This window comes from Triturus cristatus, chromosome 12, assembly GCF_964204655.1.
Source record: "Triturus cristatus chromosome 12, aTriCri1.1, whole genome shotgun sequence".
NCBI lineage: Eukaryota > Metazoa > Chordata > Amphibia > Caudata > Salamandridae > Triturus > Triturus cristatus.
Window position 1 is genome coordinate 432,320,664 of NC_140595.1, and position 22,602 is coordinate 432,343,265.

Genomic DNA, 22,602 nt, shown 5'->3' on the forward strand with positions numbered 1-22,602 from the left:
CTAACCACTGGCTGGGAGCAGCTGGAGCACAAATGCAAATTAGCCTCCAAAAACTTCAGGCATGGAAAAGCAACTTTCTAAGAGTTACTTTTACATGATATTTATTAGAACTCCAATTTCATTGAATTTTTAATAACTACTAAAAATGGTTGTTTAATAATGTGTCTGGCTAGTCCCAGTGCCGTGATACTGTATTAGGATTGTAATCTGTACTCTCGTTTTCTACATGGGACAGCTAGGCCTGGCACAGTGAAAAATAGCTTTTGGGTGCAAGTCACTGTAAAGATATGTTATCATTTTATTTCTACATGTCCTACTTTTAAATACCATGCACCCTGCCTTATGGGCTGCAAGGCCTACATAGGGGTGGCTTGTTAATATTTAAAAGGGAGGGTTTGACCTGTCAAAACGGTTTATTTGGACAGGCTGAACTGCAGTTTTAACACCAATACAGTCAGACTACATACGGCATACCCGAAGCCAGGTTTGCACTGCCACGTTCGGGAATGGCACAAAAGGAGCTACAGTCAACTGGTAAGCTTTAACTTTCAGGCACTAGGTACAGTTCGTAGCAAATACTAGGGACTTATACGCAAGTTAAATATTCCAGTTAGGGATATGCCAATTCAACCATGCATAATGGGGGGAGCACAGGACCTATACTACTGGTTAGCAGGGGTAATGTGCACTTCTAAATAAAGTACAAATGTAGGGTCCAGCAAAAGCCAAAACAACCAGGGTGACCACACAGAAACTGCAGATTTCCTACAGTAACCAAGACTAAGGATCTGGTTGGCACCATTTTTTTTTCTTTTCAATAAGTGCTACAGTTGTGCAATACAGCTACCTCTGTATCTTATCACAACATACCAAGAGTTCTTTCATACAAAATAAGTCACTAACTCCTTTCTACCAGTATGTCTTCCTTGGCGGCTTAAACATGTCATGTGGAAGTACACCAATTTATTCTAAATGAAAGACGTTAAGGTAACAGATTTGAGTCAGAAACCATTATTTATAAATTCAATAATTTTTCCATAGAACTGCTTAAAAAGCAATGGCTGGCAAGAACTGCACTTTAAAAAACAGACAGCAGCCAAATTTGTTTTATGTATTGAAAAATCTAAACCAAGGCTAAAGAGCTTTCTGTGCACTTCATCATACCGAGAAACAGAAGACGTTTGCAGTTTTATTCAACATACTGGAATTAAACATACATTGAAGAAGCAGATAAATGACCAGTAAGTTCATCCATTTTCTTCACAGATCTGCAAATGAGCAGTAGTCAAAACACTCCATGTTCAAAATAGGTTATTCAACAAAAAAACAAAATACTTTAACAATATTTATGTAATACAACCAAAGTGCAATAGGCATGTCAATAATGAACTGTAAGGCAGAATAAATATGTCACCCAATTGTAAACGTGTGCATACTTCTCTACTGGTATTAGTGTCGATCTAGAACAACTGCAAAACCAAAATAAACCTTCACATATGAACTCGATTAATGCACCGGATCATGGAGCATATGCCAATTTGTTTCTACAAAGCATCATATGCCACATTCGATTTGAAGATTTGGGCAGTTTTGCCAATACAGAAGACACTATTAGCTGTGTCCAAATAATGAATTTCATGCATTGAATGGGTTGAGAAAATACTTGAACTCAGTTTGGCATAGTTTTGTGGTTCAAATGATCGACTCGATTTTACAACCGTAAGCAGATTATGAACACTTGCAACATACATTTGAATTTGAAACTTCACAGTAAAAAGGCAAAGAAACTATTTTTGGTGTTTAACAGTAGAAAATATAAATAAATCAGATGCTCATCACTTATCGGTTCACTTTGCTAAGGGGGGGGATAAGCCACTTTGCAAGAGCAGGATGGTGTCATGCACAAGATATGGTCAACAACTGCATTATTCCCTCAGATTACATCAGTCTCCCAAATTATCTGAAGTTTGAAACAATGACAACAGCTCCTTACAGGTTTGTGTTTCTACAGAACTAAACTGAGATTCCATGGTGTTCCAAGCCAAATCAGCAAGAAGAAAGTCATCCATTGCAGTCTGAGTCTCATTGCTGGTCAGGAAAAGGCTACCAAGAGTATCTAAGCAGCTGTCAATCGTCTGTGTCTCCGCACTATTAAGCTGCACTTGATTTTCTAAGCTAAGAGTGGGAGCAAGTTTTCCAGCGGAGGTCATATCAGTCTGTGTTTCATTATCAGAAGAGTCTGTGCTCACAGAAAAGCTGGCCTCTTTCAGGATATTTCCGATTGGGAGAGGAGTACTATGATCCAAAAAGAATTTTAAATCAGTCTGGGTCTGCGTATCAAACATTGCCAAGAAGTTGGCATTTCCCTTTAGTGTAGAGCCAGAGGAAAAAAAATCTGTCTGGGTTTCGATGTCCAGAGATTCTGCATTGATATTTCCAAGATCACTTTCATCAGTTTGAGTCTGTATGTTGGAAGCTGAAAAAAACTCTTCAATGTCAAAGTCAATTCCTGCATGAGGTGCAGAGCCAGAAGACAGATGCATTTCACCCCCAGCATGTGAGTCTGATAGAAGACTCCGGTTATCCAATGTTTGATTAGACATATTACCAGATAAAATATTTTCCAGATCACTTAACAGGTCCATAGTCTGTGTTTGACTGTCTGTCATGTTTTGCTGTGGCAGGACATCTCTCTGTTCAGTGAAGTTAATAAAAGGTTCCGATTTTACATTATGTGAACCCAATTCCCTAATTTCACCTGTTTCTAGGAAAGTTTGGTCCATATTTACACCAATTAAACGGTTTTCTGAGAGGCTGGTTTCAGATTTTACCGTGCCAGAGCTCACATCCCTGAACATATTGGACTGTAGAAAGCGTTGGTCGACAGTTTCAGCACTTAAGGTCTCTTCTGAAAGGCTTGTTTGAGTTGACACAGTATATGATGAACTGACAATATTGAAAAGATCATTGCACATCACAGCTTGGTCCATTTGCTCTCTGTTCTCAGCTGAAGTTACAGGTCCGCTGGTCTGAGTCTCCCTTGTAATGCTACTTGGTGAAAAGGAATCACAACCAAAGTGACCAGTCTGAGTGGCCATCGAAGAACTCCCTTTGGAATCAGAGCCCAAAGTCTGAATCTCAACACTAACTGGTAAAAGCACTGGAGCACCAAATGATAAGTCAGTCTGTGAACAGGAGGATTCACTGAAATTCCAAGATCCAGTTGGCACAAGCACCTGTGAGATGCAAGATAAATCGGTTTGAGCATTTGATGATGCACATCTAACTTTCGATCGGGTATGTCCTAACCCCTGAACCACACTTCTAGACAGAGTGCTTCCAATGTTTGTTTGTACGGTTCCGATGACTGTTTCTGAACTAGAAGGGGCTATTTTTGAGAAAGGCAATGCTCCCTTTAACACAAATGTTTTTGCATTTGGAGAAGAATACACTGAGTGAGGTACCATACGAACAGGACTTGCAAGAGAGCAATCTGCTGATGGTACAGTAGACAAGAGAGCAAACTGCATGACTGGAAGCTGAACCAGCCCAATATTTGGCTTTGGCAGAAGAAATTTTTGAGTACGTTTTGACTGTCCGAGGGCTTGCTCAATGATACAAGGGCTACCCAAGTCTGAAAAGGTTACCAGGGGCTGGAACATAGAAGAATCAAATTTCTGAGCCACATCACTATGCAACACTTTTTGGTTGAAGAATTCAGATTGTTTGTCTGAAGTTTTATAATTTTGCGCCAATTCTTCCATCTTCTTCTTCTTAACCGGTGGATCCCTGTACGAATCAAAGAGACACATTTAGTACATTTATGTTGTAAAGCAATGACTTGCACTGAAAAAGTCAATCTGGTAAGACATTGTTGCGGATTTAAATGTTTCACATTAGTAGTTACCATTATCAATCTGGTCTGCACTCAAAATTGTGACCTCCCCACACTAAGTTCTAAAAGTGTTTCCTCTAACAAGTTCACTACCATGCATACAATTGACCTTCATAATTCAATTAGACAACTATTTTTGCACTCCATCTGACCAAGCAATACATTAATGGACTTTAAAATGAAGATGCAGTGGTTTGCATTTATAGTCCTTTCTATGAGCTCTACTTCCTTTGGAATTATTCTTAGCTAAGTTTTTTTTTTCTTCAGAAACTGATCTTTGACAGAGAGTTAGCGACTATTACAATGCTCCTCCTCCTACTTTATTATGGGAAATCTCAGAATGAAACATTTACTTTTCAGATTACATTTCCTGGAGAAAGATATAAATAGTTATTGTACTGTGGTTGTGAAGTAGACAGATGGCTAGTACTGCTAATGTTCTGATCTGCATCACCCACAGCACCGTTCTCGCCCCCCCCCCCCCGCTTAACTGTCTTTTCGGTATTTATCTTTTGATACATTTTCCACTGCAACAAAAGCTGGAATTACCACTTGGATGCAGAGCTTTGGACAAATACTGTTACATTTGATTGGAGGGTAACTGTATTAATGCCTGTCACAATCATAAAAAATATCTGTTTAACACAAAAATAAATAATGCTTCAGGACTGTGGCGCCTGCTGTTCTTATTCTTCTCATATGAATTCATCACATTACTATGCACTTAATCTATTGAGAAGATCAGAGCAACTCTTCATTGTATTTTAATTCTATATTTTACATTATGGTAACAAAGCTTCCACTCAGAATACATCATCCACTACCCTACCTGGCAAGGCTTTATTCTGAAAGCTTGTTCAGGTCTCCGCTACCTCACAAGTGCCAAACGGGATCCTTAACTTGCTTCCCACTTACATGTGAAAGTATTACATACCAACAGTTGTTGGAAAAATATATAGCAGAGAATCTTTCTTAAGATACATTTGGGTAAATACATCATGGCAGGGTGGAGAGGGGACACCTTGTCATTATTTGGTATGCCGGGCCACAGGCAGTCCCAACAAGCATTAGAAATGCAATAGGTTGCACATTTGTTAGAGCTGGAGCTATTTGGCATTATAAATGCCAATTTTTTTTACCTATGCAATAGATATGCCCATCCCACCATAATAAAATAAGAAACCCTATTGTGTTTTTTTATGTAGTACACCCGCAATGGTGCTGAAAATGGCAGTTCCAACTCCACACTAAAACAAGCAGTGCTGTGAGGGTGCAGTACCACAAGCTGGCCCTAGGGGGGCCCCTTGGGACCTCTTTTGGCCACATATGGAACTGCACCCTGCAATATGACCAGGCAAATGATAAGACAGAGTGGTGAGAGCAGCGGACTTGTGAGCTGGGGATTCCGGTTGAAGTCTGCTGTCAGGCTCATCATCCTGTGATAATGGGCCGATCGTTTAATTTCCCAAAGCCCATGGATAGGTAGGATATATAAATAAAAGCTTTTGTAAAAATAGCAAAGCTGCAGTGGCCTCGGAGTTGTGGTGGGGGCCTACGAGCAGTCATGTGGGAAGGGTGAAGGGGAGGCATTATGAGATATGAAACAACCAAAGCAGTTTTGTGGGAGGGGGAGGCAGAGAGACAAAGCAACGGTAAGCAAATGATGCAACAGAACTTTCACAGAACAGTCAACGAGCAAAGAGGCAGGCCACCTAAAAAATTTTAAAAAGTACTCTCTCCGTGTAAATAACCTGAACAGCAAGAACACACGTAAGAGGGGCAGTCTTCATGGGAGGACACACAATTCCAGAAGGAGTAACTACTAAGTGTATTCACCAATGAAAAGCCAGCATTTCTAAAGGACAGCAACTGGAACTAATTCGCCCCGGCATGAATCCTCATTGGTTGTGGTGGATCAGTTATGGAAGGTAAGTCTGTAGACGGTTGGCCAGGACCTTAGCCAAGAGTTTGGCCTCCATGTTGATCAAAGAAACGGGCCTGTATGAGGAGCAGTGGTCAGGGAGTGGCCTGGTTTAGGGATGATCACTATAGAGGCCAAGTCCCACCCGAGGAGCGGAAAGCCCCTTTTCTCTGCATCTTCAGTATATTACTTGTGCAGAAAGAAACGGGTTACATACCTGTAACAGCAGTTATCCAGTATTGGTGTCTTTCATAGATTCACATGCCTGAATCATTCCCCGTCGTCGAGACGGGAGCCTCCGGTACATAAAAAAGTAATGTCCTATAGACATACATAGAGAAAAATAGGCCTAAGGGCCTCCCCTTAGCAGCCTATCCTAGTCCTTATGTAAAAAGGACCAAACTCTTAGAGTCAGCCAATCAGCTATCACCTCCCTCTAAACCTTCCTGGCAGGAGCCTCAGTCCCTCAGATTTTCGTACGCACCAAGCTAGGTAGGCGTAATACAGTTAGAGAGAGACGCGAGTCCTTCCAGGGGAGGTGGGAGGGTTGCATGTGAATCTATGAAAGACACCAATACTGGATAACTGCTGTTACAGGTAAGTAACGCGTTTCTTATCCAGTATTAGGGGTGTCTTTCATAGATTCACATGCCTGAATCAGAGTAGTTAGCAATACATTATGCACATTTCTGATGTAACATGCCATAAAGATATTTGAGATAATACACTATTATCATAACAGTTTGAAACATTGGCATACATCAAAACAGTAAATCAGTAAAGAATGTGCATACCAGGATGGCGGGATGTTGGAAGGCTCACCTCACTGGAATAGATGGCGAAGCACCGCCTGGCCCACTGCCGCATCCTTCGTAAGTTCGGCATCCAGGCAGTAGTGTCTGGAGAAGGTGTGCGGTGACTTCCACGTCGCCGCTCTACAGATGTTCAAAATCGGCACTCCAGCGAACAGCGCTGCTGATGTGGACATCGCTCTGGTGGAGTGTGCTTCCACCCTGTCTCGCAAAGGCCGTCCGGCCCCTTCATGGCAGAATGCTATTGCTGAAGAGATCCACCTTGAAATGCTCTGTTTTGTTAGAGGCATACCCAACCTTGGCCTGCTGTAGGCCACAAACAGCTGCGATGACTTTCTGAAGGTTTTCGTCTTGTCTATATAAAACTTAAGACACCGTTTGAGATCCAGAGAGTGGAGCGTCCTTTCTGCTGCCGTGGTAGGGTTTGCGAAGAAGGAACGCAGGACCACCGGCTCGTTGAGGTGAAAGTCTGAAGGCACTTTCGGTATGAACTTGGGATTTGTCCTCAGCACCACCCTGTCCTGTTTGAACTGCATGAAGGGCTACTGAATGGAGAGAGCTTGCAACTCGCTGACTCTCCTGGCAGACGTTAGAGCGAGCAACAGAGCCGTTTTCCATGAGATGTACTTGATGGAAGCTCGATGAATGGGCTCGAAAGGGTGCTTCATGAGTTGGTTAAGGACCAAGTTGAGGTGCCATGTCGGTGGGACCCGTCGAGGTCTTGGAAAGGACCTATATAGACCCTTAAGGAACTGTTTGATAAGTCTACTGGACCAGAGAGACGGGCCTTTGGAAGTCCTGGTAAAACGTGAAATTGCCGCCAGATGCACCTTTATGGATGCATGCGCTAATCCGGACTGCGCCAAGAGCAGGAGATATGGCAATATCTGTTCAGGCGTGATATGAAGTGGTCTCAGGCCCTTCTCCGAGCACCATACGCAGAAGCGTTTCCATTTGAGAGAGTAGGTCTTGTTGGTACTGTCCGCCCTTGCTTTTGCTAGCACGTCCCTGCATTCCTGCGGGATGTTCAAATGACAGAACTCTCTGTGCTCAGGAGCCAGGCCGATAACCTGAGCGATTGCAGGTTCGGGAATTGCACCTGCCCATTGGACATTGTCAGCAGGTTGGGGTGCTGTGGTAGACGAATCGGTGTCCTGATGGAGAGGCGATGAAGGTCCGAGAACCAGTGCTGCCTCGGCCAGTACGGGGCGATCAGGATCAGGGTACAGGGCTCCGCCTTCATCTTCCTGAGGACCCTGGGAATCATCGGGAACGGTGGAAAAGCGTACGCAAATACGCTGAACCAGCCTATGGAAAAGGCATTCCCGAGCGACTCTGGCTGGGGATGCCAGCTTGCGTAGCTTGGGCATTTGGCGTTCTCCCTGGTGGCGAACAGGTCGATTCCTGGGACTCCCCATTCTGAGAATACGTGTGTCAGTGCACTCTCGTCGAGCTCCCAGTCGTGGGAGAGGGATTTCTGCCTGCTTAGGGCGTCCGCGATGGTGTTGTCCTTTCCCGGGACATAGTCCGCCCTGAGGGTGATCCCATGGAGAACAAGCCAGTTCCAGATCTTTTGCGACTCGCGCGATAGAGTGAGCGAACGCGTTCCTCCCTGTTTGTTTAGATAGTGCATCGTCGTGGTGTTGTCCGTTCTGACAAGCACCTGGGAGTTCTGGATGCGTGGGAAAAAGGCTTGCAGCGCTAGGTACACAGCCCTCAACTCCAGCAGATTGATATGGAGGCGTTGCTCCTGATCTGTCCATTTGCCACTTACTCTGCGGTCCTGAAGGACAGCTCCCCAGCCCGCTAGAGATGCATCGGTGGTGATCACAAGTGGCGCCGCTGGAAGCAGGAACGGCAGTCCCCTCGACAGATTCCTGTAATCCTTCCACCACTCGAGGCTCTTGGATATTTGCGGTGTTATCCTCACAATGTCCTCGAACGAACCTGTACTCTGAGTCCACTGGTTCGTGAGAGCTTCCTGCAATAGACGCATCCGAAGCCTGCAGTGAGGGATGAGTAGTATACAAGAAGACATCATTCCCAGGAGTGATTTGAAAGTGTGAACTCTTAGGGATTTCCTTGATGCCACCGCCTTGGCCAGCGATATGATCTTGTTTTTTCTTTCGTCTGAAGGAAATGCCCTCGCGCATTCCGTATTCAAGGTCGCCCCTAGGAAGGTGATGCTTCTTGTTGGGGACATATGTGATTTCTGAAGATTGAGAGTCAATCCTAGGTGTTGGAAAAGATTGGTACAGGCGTTGGAGGATTTGGTTGCGCCTACAGCCGTGGGCGCCTTGACCAGCCAGTCGTCGAGGTAGGGGAAAACTTGGTGACCCATTTGACGTAGGAAAGCTGCCACAGGAGAAAGGCACTTGGTGAAAATCCGCGGAGCGGATTTGAGGCCAAACGGTAGGACCTTGAATTGGTAGTGCTGTCCTGCCACCTCGAAACGTAAAAACTTCCTGTGCCCCCCGAGTATCGGGATGTGATAGTAGGCATCCTGAAGATCCAAGGATGTCATGAAATCTCCTTCCTCTAGAATGCCTAGGATTTCTTGGAGCGTCACCATCCTGAACGACTGACTCTTCAGGAAAGAGTTGAGTGCCCTGAGATCTAGAATGGGCCTCCACTTCTTTTCTTTCTTGCGTATCAGAAAGAAACGGGAGTAGAATCCTTTCTCCCTCTGAGCCAATGGAACCCGCTCGATCGCTCCTTTCCTCAACATCTCCGATATTTCCCAGAGCAGCAGCCGTAGGTGCTTTTGTGGGAACCTGCGTGGTGGGGTTGCAGGCGGGATTGGTGGTAAATTCTAGGGAATGGCCGAATCTGAGGAGTTGGAGCACCCAACGATCTGAGGTGATGATGCGCCAATTTTCCAGGAAATGGGTCAATTTTCCTCCAATTTGTGAAGAGGGAGATGGTAACAGGACTGGCTGGAGTAACTGGTCACTGGCGTCCGCCGGTGCCCCTCTTCTGGTTCTTACCCCTGAAGGTAGATCTTCCATAAGACGACTGCCGACCTTGTTGCTGTTTCTGCTGGTACTGGGTCTTATTCTGGAAGGAAAACGAGGACCTATTCTGGAAGGATCCTCTGTAGGAGGACTGGCCTCTAGATTTGTTGCCCCGAAAGGACTGGTTCCTTGCCTGCAAGGTTCCAAGCGCTCTAGCTGTGTCAGTGTCCTTCTTAATAGCTTGGAGCGCCTCATCAATTTTATCTCCAAATAAATGTTGTCCGTCGAAGGGCATATCCAGCACCTTCGTCTGCACTTCCTGCCTGAACGATGTTGCCTTCAGCCAGCCAGTTGACGGAAGCCTGTCGTGGCCACGTCTATGGCGCAATCGATGATCTCGGCTGCAGAGGTCTGGCCCTCAGAAAGTAGTGCCTTTACCTCTTCCTGAACTGCGCTCGGAAGTTCTGCTAAATATGGGGCGATATCCTCCCAAAGTTGGCGGTTATAACGCCCTAAGAGGGCTATGGAATTGGCCACCTTGATGGTCATTGCCGAAGTGGTCGAAAACCTTTTGCCAATCGTGTCCAACTTTCTGCCCTCCTTGTCCGGTGGTGCTGACAGAGCAGAGGAGGGATTACGAGAGTTTTTCTGGGCCGCTTGGGTCACAACCGAATCCGGTTTCGGGTGGCCAGTCAGGCAAGCTGGTGCCGTGGACGGAGCCTTATACTTCTTATCCAGGCGTGGAACCACCGCAGGAACGGAAGCCGGCGTCAGCATTAGCTTCTTTCCCTGGTCCCAGAGAAAGTCGATGATCGGGATCGATTTCGTCGTCTTCTTCGTCTGCTCCTTAAAGTCATGCAGGAAGCACTCCGTCTCCGTCGACTCCATGACCATATGGAACCGCGTCGCGGCCCGTTCAATTACCTTATGAAAACCACCAATATCCACTGCCGGTGAATCAGATTGGCGCGGTTGTGGGGAAGGTGGTGAGGATGCCACATACTACTCCTCCTCATCCTGGTCCGACTGGTCTCCCTGGACCTCTCCTTCTTCCATCTCCTCAGCCTCCTCATCCGATGACTATCACCTGAGGAGGCGGTTTCTCGTGGCAGACCTGTGTAACCGGCCGTGATTGCCTTGGGGCTGTCGTTGGTGGGTTTGTAGTTGGCACTGGGACCCCTGCGTCCAACGTAGTAGATTCCGGGAAACGTTGCTTGTAGTCCCGGATAAGGAATTTGAGGTCCTGAACTATTGACAGAGGAAGGCAAACCATCGGAGTGTCCTCCGTGCGAACCTGTTCCTGGACGGGGCACTCCTGCGCGCTCATGTCTTCCTGCTCCTCGTCCGTGCTTTGACATAAAGTTCAGAAGGGGAAGTAGCCTGTTCAAGGAGCTCCTCTTCAGACTCTTCACTCTGAAGAATCTCCATAGGCAAACTGGTTTGTACCTTGCTTGGAGATGTCGTTTCCGGTGTAATCTGTGGTTTGGCTAGTTTGCCAGAAGCAGATCCTTGTACAGAAATCCCTGCTGTCTTCTGTCCCATGGACGACGACGACGGGGTCGTCGACGGTATGGCTGTCAGCAACGGTGTCCCCGTCGACGATATTTTCCTCGTTGACGATGTCTTCGTCGACGATTCGCTAGTCGTCGACGCCTTCGTCGACGACATCCTAGTCGACGACATCTTCGTCGTCGACGCCTTCGACGCACTCGTCGTCGACGGTGGGCTCCTCATCGACGAGGACGTCGTCGACGGGACAATCTTCGTCGTCGACGATGACTTGGACGTCGACGACGGTTTTAACAGTATAATAGACGAGATAGGAGTACCTGCTGACAATGAAGAAGGGGTAGTCGTCGTCGACGAGAAAACAGACGACGCTGTCGATGTGGACACGGTCGTCGTTGGTGTGGAGACATGTCCTGATGGCCTTTTCTGCGCCGAGGAAGGTGTCGCAATTTTTGTGGCCGACAGAGTAGGCTTCTTGAAAGTGAGAGAGTCCTTGTCAGACACTGAAGATTTTGAAGATCTTGCCTCTGAAGACTTCTTGTGTGTCTTCATAGGAGGAGCGTCTGAGGGGCCAGGAGATGTCACTCTCGGCCTCTTCAGGGAGACTTCAGAGGTTCCGGAAAAGCTCGCCTCTGAGGACACCACACTCTCTCTGTCCTTGAGCCTGTCCAGCCAGATAAGCAGGCGACCCTCTCTGTCTCTCAAGGTCTTATGAGGGAAAGACCTACATATTTTACAGTCCTTAGGGACGTGGTCCGGATAAAGGCAAAACAAGCACAAGTCATGCTTGTCGTCCACATGAAGCCTCTTCTTCCCACATGAAGAGCAAGCTCTGAAAAGGGCTTTCTTCTGGGAGTCAGACATGCCAGGAGTTGTAGATGAAATAAACACTCACTGCAGCAAAAAGAGGCCTGAAGTAGTCAACGTTGAAATCCTTGAAGAAGAAAGTCACCAAAAAAGTGAACAATCTGGCTTGAAGAAATCCTGAGGAGAACTCAGGTTGGAGACTCCCTAGCACAACGTGCGGTAGAAAATCTGAGGGACTGAGGCTCCTGCCAGGAAGGTTCTAGAGGTAGGTGATAGCCGATTGGCTGACTCTAAGAGTTTGGTCCTTTTTACATAAGGACTAGGATAGGCTGCTAAGGGGAGGCCCTTAGGCCTATTTTTCTCTATGTATGTCTATAGGACATTACTTTTTTATGTACCGGAGGCTCCCGTCTCGACGACGGGGAATGATTCAGGCATGTGAATCTATGAAAGACACCCCTAATACTGGATAACTGTGTCAATTCAGTGCAGAACTTCCGATAGTATTCCATCTTTGACACAGTGGATTGGTCCTTCCTCCAAGTTGTCCTACAGCGCGACAGGTTGGAGACCTACCTACGCAGGCTCATTGGGGCCTTTTACTGCCAACCCTTCGCACAGGTCTGGGTCAATAGAGCGCTTTCTGTACCGTTCTCTGTCCGTAGAGGCACTTGCCAGGGCTGAACTCCATTGTCCACTCCCACGATAAAACACCACTTCCCCTCCTGTACACACTACACCACACTACACCACACCCCACCCCACCTGACACACACCCCACCCAGCTCCTACACTGTGAGGTCCAATTCCGCAGATGGTCTTGGGACAACAGCCCGGAGAAGAGAATTGCACTCGATGCAGACAATGTTCTGCATTTCTGCCTGATCCGCACGCCTCAGGGCCCCGATGTCACCACCCCTTTGGCCTATATGAGGAAGCCTCTGGTCTCCTTGTAAATAGGTCAAAGGCCCTATTGGTTCCGTTACAATGAGACGTGATTGCTCATTCCTGGCAAACAGACATCCTGGTGCAACGTTTTTCCCTTAAATAGCGAAGGGTTAACATCGACTTGCTGCCGGAACATACGAGACACCTCAACCCGACATTTAGTGGTAAAAATTAGGCGGGCATCCAGAAACGGATGTAGCTCCCACTCCACGTTATGAGCCACATAGCTCGTTGAAAATACTGATCCTACTTCGCTTCCTGTATGCCTTTCAGCATTTCCTGCTCCCAATCCCCAAATGGTGGTTCCACGCTATCAACTCCATCTTCTGAATGGTCTTACGGTCCGGTGGTCTCTCACAAATAGTCTATCAATGGCCGACAGTCCCCATATGACAGGGATTGGGAATGGTTGACCTCCAATGGTACTACCGGGTGCTCACAGTTGATCGTTATCAACTATTGGTTTAGGGGTGGTCGAGACGGTCTCCTTACTGGACCTAGACAATATCTTGGGCATCTAATATGGCTTGCCGATACCCCAAACCCTTCCAAACAGCACCAAAGTGATATTACATAGTAGGAGATACTCTTTACGGCCTTTAAGAACCCTGCACAGTGGACAATACCATCATGACCAGGAGGGTGTCCCCTATACATTTAGATTCTACACAAAGTCCCACTTTATTTAAATATTGCTTTTGGTTATCACCATTTTTTGGTTCTCATTAGATATCCTAGGACTTGACCTTTTAATGTTTTTTTGTCTGAGAAAAGAAAGTGTTTTTGTTTTATTTCCCTGTTCCTTTTGGCTACTATGACAGCATTTTTTTAAATTCATTCTCAGGTTGTGATGGGTAAATGTCAAGGAATAAGAACCACAACATCTGTGTGGTTTTGTCTTCCTGCACCCATCCCATCAAAGACTGTGGGATTTGTGAGAAAATGTTGTACAGGAGACTGGCAGAGAAGGAAAGGGCTGGGCTTAGCGCTAACAAAAAGGAAATTGGATGCGGGTAGTCCTCTGCAGAGCCAATTTCTGCCATTTGAGTAAACAGAGGGTCACCTTTCTACCTTCTTTCCCCCCCATGATGCTACTGTGAACAATTCTGGAACAGAGTAGGCAGCTACTCAGTCACCACCAGTCCCGACTGACGTCAAATGTTCAGTGACATCAAGAGATGTTGGGGGGAAAGGGGTTATTTGTCGGTCAGTCTTTCACTCTTTAGCGAGCTGGGTCGCCTACAACCAAAAAGTCCTGGAAAAGCATTGTACCACCGTCGCCATCTCCTCCAGATGTGATGCAGACTTCACGCCTTTACAGCTTCTAGTCTAAGAGAGAAAGAAAAAAGAAGCAGATCTTCAAGAATCAGGTTTCAAATGTAGTTTAAAATAGGACTACCATGATGTATCTCCAGCTTCTCCCGAGCCAAATCTGTATAGGTTTCTTCTAGTGACAATGCTGTGGCCTTTCACAAGATCTCACACAGAACAGCAAAGAAATGTAATTTGCAGATAACCACTGAAAGCAGCATATAAATCACATGTGAGAGACAATGAAGGCCAAACATCAAGTTTGCCCTAATAGGACTTTGGTCCTGGACTCATGGAGACTATGATGGATACTTCCCAAAAAACCCTCTCGATTTGGTCTATCAGATATAACGAGGAGGAAGGAGAAAAATAAATCTGCCGATTTGTAACCAAGTTCCTGAAGGAAAGGTTTCCTGCAGATTCCTTAGTTGTAACTGTGGAGGTAACAAAAACATTAATGCAGTTCACTTAGCAGTGGCTATTTCAAAACCTGCCAGTTCCCCTGCTCTTTTGAGTCATTGCGATCTATTTCTTTGGGACTCAATGACAGTTCCTGGAGTTCCTTTTTAATGACTAAAGGAAGAATTTTCTTGAGACATTGAAGATAAGAATGATTACCCAACTAGTGTTAAGATAGATTCTGCTGATCTAGCCAATGCAAACATTATCGATTTCTAGCGAGACACTTTTCCTGGCTCAGACTTATGTTCACCCCTGATGAGCAACAAAAGAAGCTGTAATAACCCTTCAAATGGGACATCTCTTTTCTGTGACCAGGGATAGGAATGGACCCCCCCCCCCAAAAAAAAATAATACAGCTGCACATACCATTCTGGAAAAGTAAAATTCAGGAATAGATGCAGCATCATCTTCAAGGCAAAAGCTTTCCATAGAAAGAGGCAAATGCCAATATTTTTAAGCTACAGCGAAGGTACTTGCAAAACAATGAATCCAGCCTGCAACAACAAGCACTACAGCAGGAGGGAGAATTTCCAACACTTTCTATCCTTAGCAAGAAATACTAGCGCCTTCCTTCAGATTATGCCGAACGGTTAAAATCCTGCAGAGCTGGACCAGCTGGATCTAGAAAGGTTACGCTTTCAGAGAAAGGCTGGATAAAGCCAGTGGCAAGACATCTATGAAACAGTCTATTCCTGTTATTTCCTCATCCACAAGCAAAGTCACAGGTCACCCATTTTCAGATCTAAAAGCAGCAAACAAGTGGGTGAAAAGAGAGAACTTCAAAACTCTGGCTCTTCATCAAACTGTTCCTCATTTGCAGCAAGGAGACTGGATTTGTAGTCTGGTTAAACTCAGTTTAAAATTGGCTAAAAAAAATAATACAAAAAAAAAAAAAAAAATTTAAAAAAAAGCTTACTATCAGCACAAAGTATTTCATTTTGGACTGAAATTTGCTCCAGGGTTCTCTTTTAAATTTAAAGGAAAAAAAAAAAAGTTGTACCAGTAGTTCCAACGTATCTTTTTATAAGGGTGCATTTATTTCCCCATATCTGGTCAGATGGTTCTACAATCCTCCACTCGACCAGACTTCAAAAACAACACTTGACAGTACACATAGTTCCTAATTCTTCAAACGCCAAGGAATAAAATCACAATGATTGTGCAATAGTGTGTAGTCATTTTTGGGCAGACAAACTGAATCTTAATCTCCAGGCTAAATATAAAAATCTTGATACAGCAAATACAATCAGCTCATTTGTATCAGTTTTTAAATTCCTGAATGCACTATTGTGCTGTCTTATGGCAAGACTGCAACAAATAGGTAATAGCCATTTCCTACCAACGTTGTGGTATGCATAACAAAGGATAGGCAAGTGCCCCTCATTTTCAGTGTGATAATTACATATAGACAGATGTTTCAGAGCAGTAGTCTGTCTGTTTCGGAAGCTATTTATTGGAAGAGCCCCCAGCCTGAATTTTAAACAATGTTTTTGCTTCCACAGGCTCAAATTTGTCACGGTAAGATTCAAATAACAACTCACTTTTCATCAAGACAATCTTTCCCAGTAAAGTTCCCTTGAATGACTTCCTCAGCCATTTATCATAGACAGGAGACCAATAACTCGCTCTGATCAGTGCCATTGTTCTAATAGTGATGGGTTCCAGGGATTCCCAGACCTCCTTTAAATTCAGTTGCAAAAATCAAGATTTTATTTGGAGAAACCAAGAGAGTTCACAATTGGGGTCCAAAACCTCTCTTGGAACAAGGTAAAATACAGCTTTAAGATTAACAAATGTCACATACAGAGGAGGGTCTTTGCGCAAGATGACAGTCTTCCACAACAAAACAGCAAAGCAAAATAAATTTACTTTCTAAATTATATTTTGTAAACCACACATTCTTTTCCTTAGACACAAAATACATATGTGATTTATGGGCTTTTATTATTGGTTTCCTTTGACCAAATTAGCAAATGGATAAAATAGAAAATTCTGCATGTACAAATGAATTGATCTCATGATAACTTATCTGAAATATAAAATCATGGAATCATTTGTTATGTATTTTGTGTCTAAGGAAAAGAATGTGTGGTTTGCAAAATATCATTTAGAAAGTACATTTATTTATTCTTGTGTTTTCTCCATTTATAAAAAAATAACATTTTCTATAAAAAAGATATAAGAATATTAAAAAGAAAACAATATAAAACTTATATTGTGTACTAGCATTGGTGTTTTCAGTTTAGATATTCCAATTTAGTCTAGAGGTAAGATGCCTTTCTAAGTTATACACTGCCCGGAGTTTTGCGTTTTTCAAATAAATCAATGCTATAGTTCACATACCCTGTCCTATGGACAGAACACACTGCCCAAGGCTCCTGGAAGATGCAAATGTAATGTTTACCTATACATTCTCTCCATTTTGGCTCACCTAGTTTAGAATTCAAGCCTGCAATATTCCCAGAAAGTATAGAAATGTGAGCATATACAGGAGTCCTACTGTATAGAACCAACGAGATTGAATATATCCAGACCAGCATCCGCTGGCCTATCTCGAATGTGCCCAGACAATGCAGAGGGATCCCCTTCATCTCCCTCGAAAGGAAAATTCGTAGAGAGGTATGACGTTATGTTGCATTTAAATCCTGCAATGGCTCATTTTGCAAAAAGGAAATCGGAGCATGCAGTCAATCCATGTTTGTCAATCCAGATTCCATTTGTGTGTTAAGCGAAATCTTATGCTCTGTGTTGATTCTCTTAGGCAAATGAGATCCATACAGAGCCAATGGAGGCATTCGATTTATAATGTATGGGGGCAGAGGGTAGCTTACATTGTATTTGAGAGCAATTAATAGAAATGGGTTTTACGTCTAGTGCCAGCAGGCCATTAACCAAGTATTCATTTTCCAAGGAGAGAGCTATATAAACAAATGGCTCCTTGGGTCTAGAGTAGCAAAGTGCAGGAACAATGTCAGAGTGTATTATTGAATAGTCTAGTGTGTCTAATCCAATGTATTTTTATTTTAGCGTTAGTGCCCTCCCTATTGCTTTCTGGGAGATTTGGGAAACTGATCATGTATACATGCGATCTCTCTTTTTTTGGCCCCTCTGCCCTATTCCGGAGTGAAGGGTGGATTATCAATGGTTCTCTACATGTTTGTTTGCTCCCAGTGGACTGGTTTGTGAATATGGCTAACATTGAAGCGCTAAAAGGGGACTTTTATGTTGTCAGAGTTCAATTTGGCTACAAATCAATCAGACCTTGGGAGTCTATCACCCCACTATGTGGTGTAGTTTTTGCAATCACCATTGCATCTCTTATCCCTCATGTTCATCCTATTAAGGGCTGAAAGAGGTTTAGACTTTGTCTCTTCTAGCTCCTGAATTATGTTCTACTGTACCGTTTGGGGATAAAGACTACTGTCTTGCCTATTAATTGTTGACACATAGCCACCAGTCAAGACTTCGAGCTTCCCTTCAATCACCAGTAATTCAATTTCTTTATATGTGATTTCTTTAGCAAGTAACTTTAATAATTGCAAGTGCTCTAAGATCAGTTGGGCAGGAGCTCTTCGCTGTCTTCTTCATGGTATATGGAGTGCTGTTGCATTCTGTCAGAGTAGGACTAGGTGGATAGAAGGTCATTAGAAGGGAAAATTGGTTTCTGCATGCTGCTCCACATCAATAATAATGCAGAGTGATATTTGGGGGATTCGAAGACTGCGGTCTGAGTAGTGGATTGTCAAGACTTCGAGCTTCCCTTCAATCACCAGTAATTCAATTTCTTTATATGTGATTTCTTTAGCAAGTAACTTTAATAATTGCAAGTGCTCTAAGATCAGTTGGGCAGGAGCTCTTCGCTGTCTTCTTCATGGTATATGGAGTGCTGTTGCATTCTGTCAGAGTAGGACTAGGTGGATAGAAGGCCATTAGAAGGGAAAATTGGTTGCTGCATGCTGCTCCACATCAATAATAATAATGCAGAGTGATATTTGGGGGATTCGAAGACTGCGGTCTGAGTAGTGGATTGTGGCAGTGAACTGACCTTGTGTCCTCTTATCAAGGCTGAGGAAGTGGGACATTTAAAAAAACAATTGTAGTAACTTTGGGACTGCTTTCCCCTCACACTTTTTTTAATTTAGAATCAGCCCAACTTCTTCATTTAAGCCATCAATTTCTGCAGAGTGTAATTTTCCGCCGCACATCAGTTCATTTGATTTTTTGTAGTTGCACCGGGGTAGAGGAGAGGGCAGACCCCCATGAAAAACTTCAAAGACTCACACTCAAAATCATATTTTCTGTATGGAAATGGACTACAAGAAGGGGAGCTTGACGCCCCCAAAATTGTCAACTGAGAAACAGCCAGTCAAGGAAGAAGATAAACTCTGCAAGACTTCGGTCTGTGAACAAGACTAAGGGGACCAAGGCTTGCCATTCTCCCAGCTTGGCGAGGAGACATAAACCAAGATCACTTGCCCCTGGAGAATCAGTGCCTGCATGCTTGCCAAGACCAGCGAGCCCTGTGAGGAAGAGGACAGCATTGGAGGAAGCAAAATACAGTGGGGATCCTGCCAATAGGATTCCTGTAGCTAGGCATGAGGAGACGGCTGCTGCCCCTATAGGGTTGTTGCCTGTGCAAAGGTTAAAGTCAGCGACCCTGTTATGCCAATGGAAGACCTTATTAAGTGAGCAGTGAACATTGCTGCACTGATCAGGTCATTGCCCATGTGAAGTTTTGTAGTGGATGACCCCGTATGCGAGGTGGGACCACCGTGAATACTGCTGTGCCAATCGGGCCATAGCAAGAGTGCAGAGTGAAAAAGTTGACCCCGTATGCCAGGTGGGGCCGCCATAAAAATTGCACTACGCACATAGTGTGTTCGGGAGGGGGGCGCTCATAGAAGGGCACTGAGAAAAGGCAAGGAGCATGGTCTGGGCAAGACCATTGTCAAGAAGGAGGCTGCTGTAGTGATCTGTTCAGCCCTGACTGAGGACTAGGAGCCCCAAATCACCCTGCCCCCCCCTACTAGAGGACCCAAGAAAACTTACCAGAATCTAAAGGGCATTAAGTTTTCCTGGGCCACTGTCTCTGCAAGACCATTTGTGAGTCACTTTAGGACACCGGATCGCTTCCCCTCCAGGGCTGCGTCAGAGAGAACCGCTTCAGCATCCACAAAGGGGAGGGGGGTGAACTCTGGTCGTGCAGGTCCTGCTGGTGTAGGTAAGACCTATTTACAGGCCAGACAGCCCTAGGGGATCTTGCCTGCAATATACTTTTGACTTTAATAAGAGTTGGAGCAGTGCTTCTGAGACTCTGACTACTAGAGGGGCTTTACCTGAATGTGTCATTGTGAATGGGGAATAATCATCACTACCGCTAGTAAAAGGGGTGCAGGACTCCGGGACCTGCCTGTTAAAACACTAGAGCCTTGACCTCCGATAACTGTGTGTATTGCTTGTAAATGTCATATTTTAGTGTTGATATATAAATACTACTTTTTTTCATAAAATTAAGTATTTGACTGAACAATCATGTATTGTTGCTGCAGAAAGCCTTTTGAGTTGTGAGCTTGGGTTCACCCTGCTGTGTATCTAAGCAAGCAAATGTCTACTCACTAGGACCAGAGCTGATACTTCCATTTATCAACCATATTGTCAAAAGACCATTACACAAACATACCTCAGTTTACCCACATCTTTGATATTATAGCGATATATGTAACTTTCATACAACTGCCAGAGAAGGCTTGATGTTACTTGAACAGCCAATGGAGCCTAAAGGATCCTCTAAAAAAGCTTCAATGTAGGCAGGATATAACACTTGAATAACTCAGTAATTTGCTTCTTCCCATACACATCAAATCATACTCATGGTACACTCCACAGTAATATCAGTAAAAACCACTGACTTACTTACTCGCCTGCATTCCTGTTTCACGTTTAAAAGATCCTAGCAGCCATAAAAACTGAATGCCCAAGAGGCAATATCTGACAGTCACTCATTCATAGACCACCCTACCTTGATTTTAGATTACTCCCGCAGAAGCCACTCAAAATGGGAAACAGTCATGATGGAGACATGACTACATATTAAGCCTTGTTTAGAAGAGGTAACCATTGCTTGATAGCCAGCATGGCACTTCCAAAATCTAAGACGACAAATTGCAATAGAATATTCAGGTTGCAACAAATTTGGTATGGAGGAGGAAGGAGTTGATGGAAATCTTTGGATCCATAAAGCTTTCCATAAATAAGGTAGCAGACCAGATCTTGAGAAGTCGGGTATTCTTACAGTTTTGTAAGGCAATATACCATGCCGCAGGCACAATTCTACACCCTATGTTTGGATTAAAAGGACGATGGTTTGCCTCATCAGAGCCTTTCTTAGGTACTCTAGGCATTTATATAGCGGTTCTAGAACATCTAACTATATTGGAAATGTGTCCTGGAGACATGTTTGTAAACGTAAAGCAGAACATAAAAATAATACTAACAACAACATTCATACTAGACAGATAAAAAAAGGAAAAAGATCAGCGCATGGAGCGACATATCATATTTTTGCCTTGTGCAGCCCAATTCTGGCACTTTTCAATTACTTCTACTGAAAAGTAAAGTTGTAACACTCCTCTTACCTGTGTTCAGCTGGGATCTCATGCCCAGTTCTGTAAATGTGAGACAATAGTGCTGTTCGGCTAGCGTACGGGCATCCGCAAGTACACTGGAATGTTTTCCCGCAGCAACTAGCATGCCGCTTCAAATCGCCTTCCGTGCTGTAGGAGTTATCACACTTCTCACACTTGTGCTTCTTTTCAGCATGCATTTTCATAAAGTGCTACAAGTGACAGGAAAGAATTATACTACAAAGAAAGCTTTAGGTTTCAAACGTTTTTGAAGTGGTGCATGTGATCTACTAACTAAGGGCCTGAATTAGAGTTTGTTGGACAGGTTACTTCATCACAACTCCTATAACAAGTGCCGTAGGATACGACGCAGTTTTAATAAGGCATACACATAATATCCATCAAGTTTGAACCATCCCTCAAACTCTAAACCAAACTCCAAGTTCTTCCTTACAATACATTTATAAAGTAACGTTTCCCTTGAAGACAGGCATTTCAAGCCTACACACATTCCTTTGAGCTACTTGTAAGGTGCTAAATTCACCGAGTGACACATTTCTCTGTGAAAATATACATATTCACAGTTTGCCTGTGCCTCCGTTCTGCAGAAGAATTCTGCAAAAAGTTGTAGAGAACTTCGTATGTATATTGCCACAAAGAATTAATTGGTTTCACTATTCGGTATTGAAGTCTGAACCCACGCTATGTCATTTCGAGGAAGCTTCTCTGCATTATTACTTTCTACGTTTCGGTTGTAATGCGGCCCAGTCACTACATCTTAGTCTCAAATAATGTTAAGCCAAAGGACAAACTTTGATAGTTCTCGCTCTATATATAGGCTGTAACTCTACCTGCTGAAACTGCGGTTATTTTCAAGCATACCATTTGACCTTGCCATTCACTGATGTACATTTTAAAACCTTATTTACATGGAAAACTTTACATAAAAGTGTTTACATACTACAGAAGCACAACACAAGTCCAAATATACTTAAACGTGTGTTTTTGTGGTCTATTACGTTTAGCTTAATGTTAAAGCAAAAACAGAAGGGGGTCAAAGTCACATTACATAGAAATTAAGTAAAACCCTTGAGTTAATATTCATAACTTGCAGGCATGACAATTACCGAAACCATGAACTTTATCCAGTAGGCCTGGGGAATTACCTCTGCAGTCAGATTTCCTTCTAATTAGCTAATAAGAGCAGGTTCTCTAAATAATTTTCTTTATCAAAACACACTAAGTTCATCACTCCTCTTTGTTTGTTAAACCCCATTCTCATCAGGAAAGGTAAACAAACCTCAACATTCTCTTTGAAGTCACTGGCTCACTGTTAGCTTAACACTGAAGAGTGCCGTTG

At 44.0% G+C, this 22,602-nt stretch overlaps 1 protein-coding gene across 2 annotated transcripts in view; it reads right to left on the bottom strand.

The window, feature by feature from the left end:
• Window positions 1–1,176: 1,176 nt before the first annotated feature.
• ATMIN (ATM interactor) overlaps window positions 1,177–22,602 on the bottom strand; it is a 34,681-nt gene continuing 13,255 nt past the window's right edge. For both annotated transcript variants that reach the window (XM_085637538.1, XM_085637539.1), the window contains exons 3-4: window positions 21,255–21,454; window positions 1,177–3,789 (exon numbers count right to left, since the gene is read on the bottom strand). In XM_085637538.1, coding sequence (XP_085493664.1) covers window positions 1,944–3,789; window positions 21,255–21,454 — 2,046 coding nt within the window. In that variant the 3' untranslated portion in view covers window positions 1,177–1,943. The remainder of the gene's footprint in view (window positions 3,790–21,254; window positions 21,455–22,602) is intronic.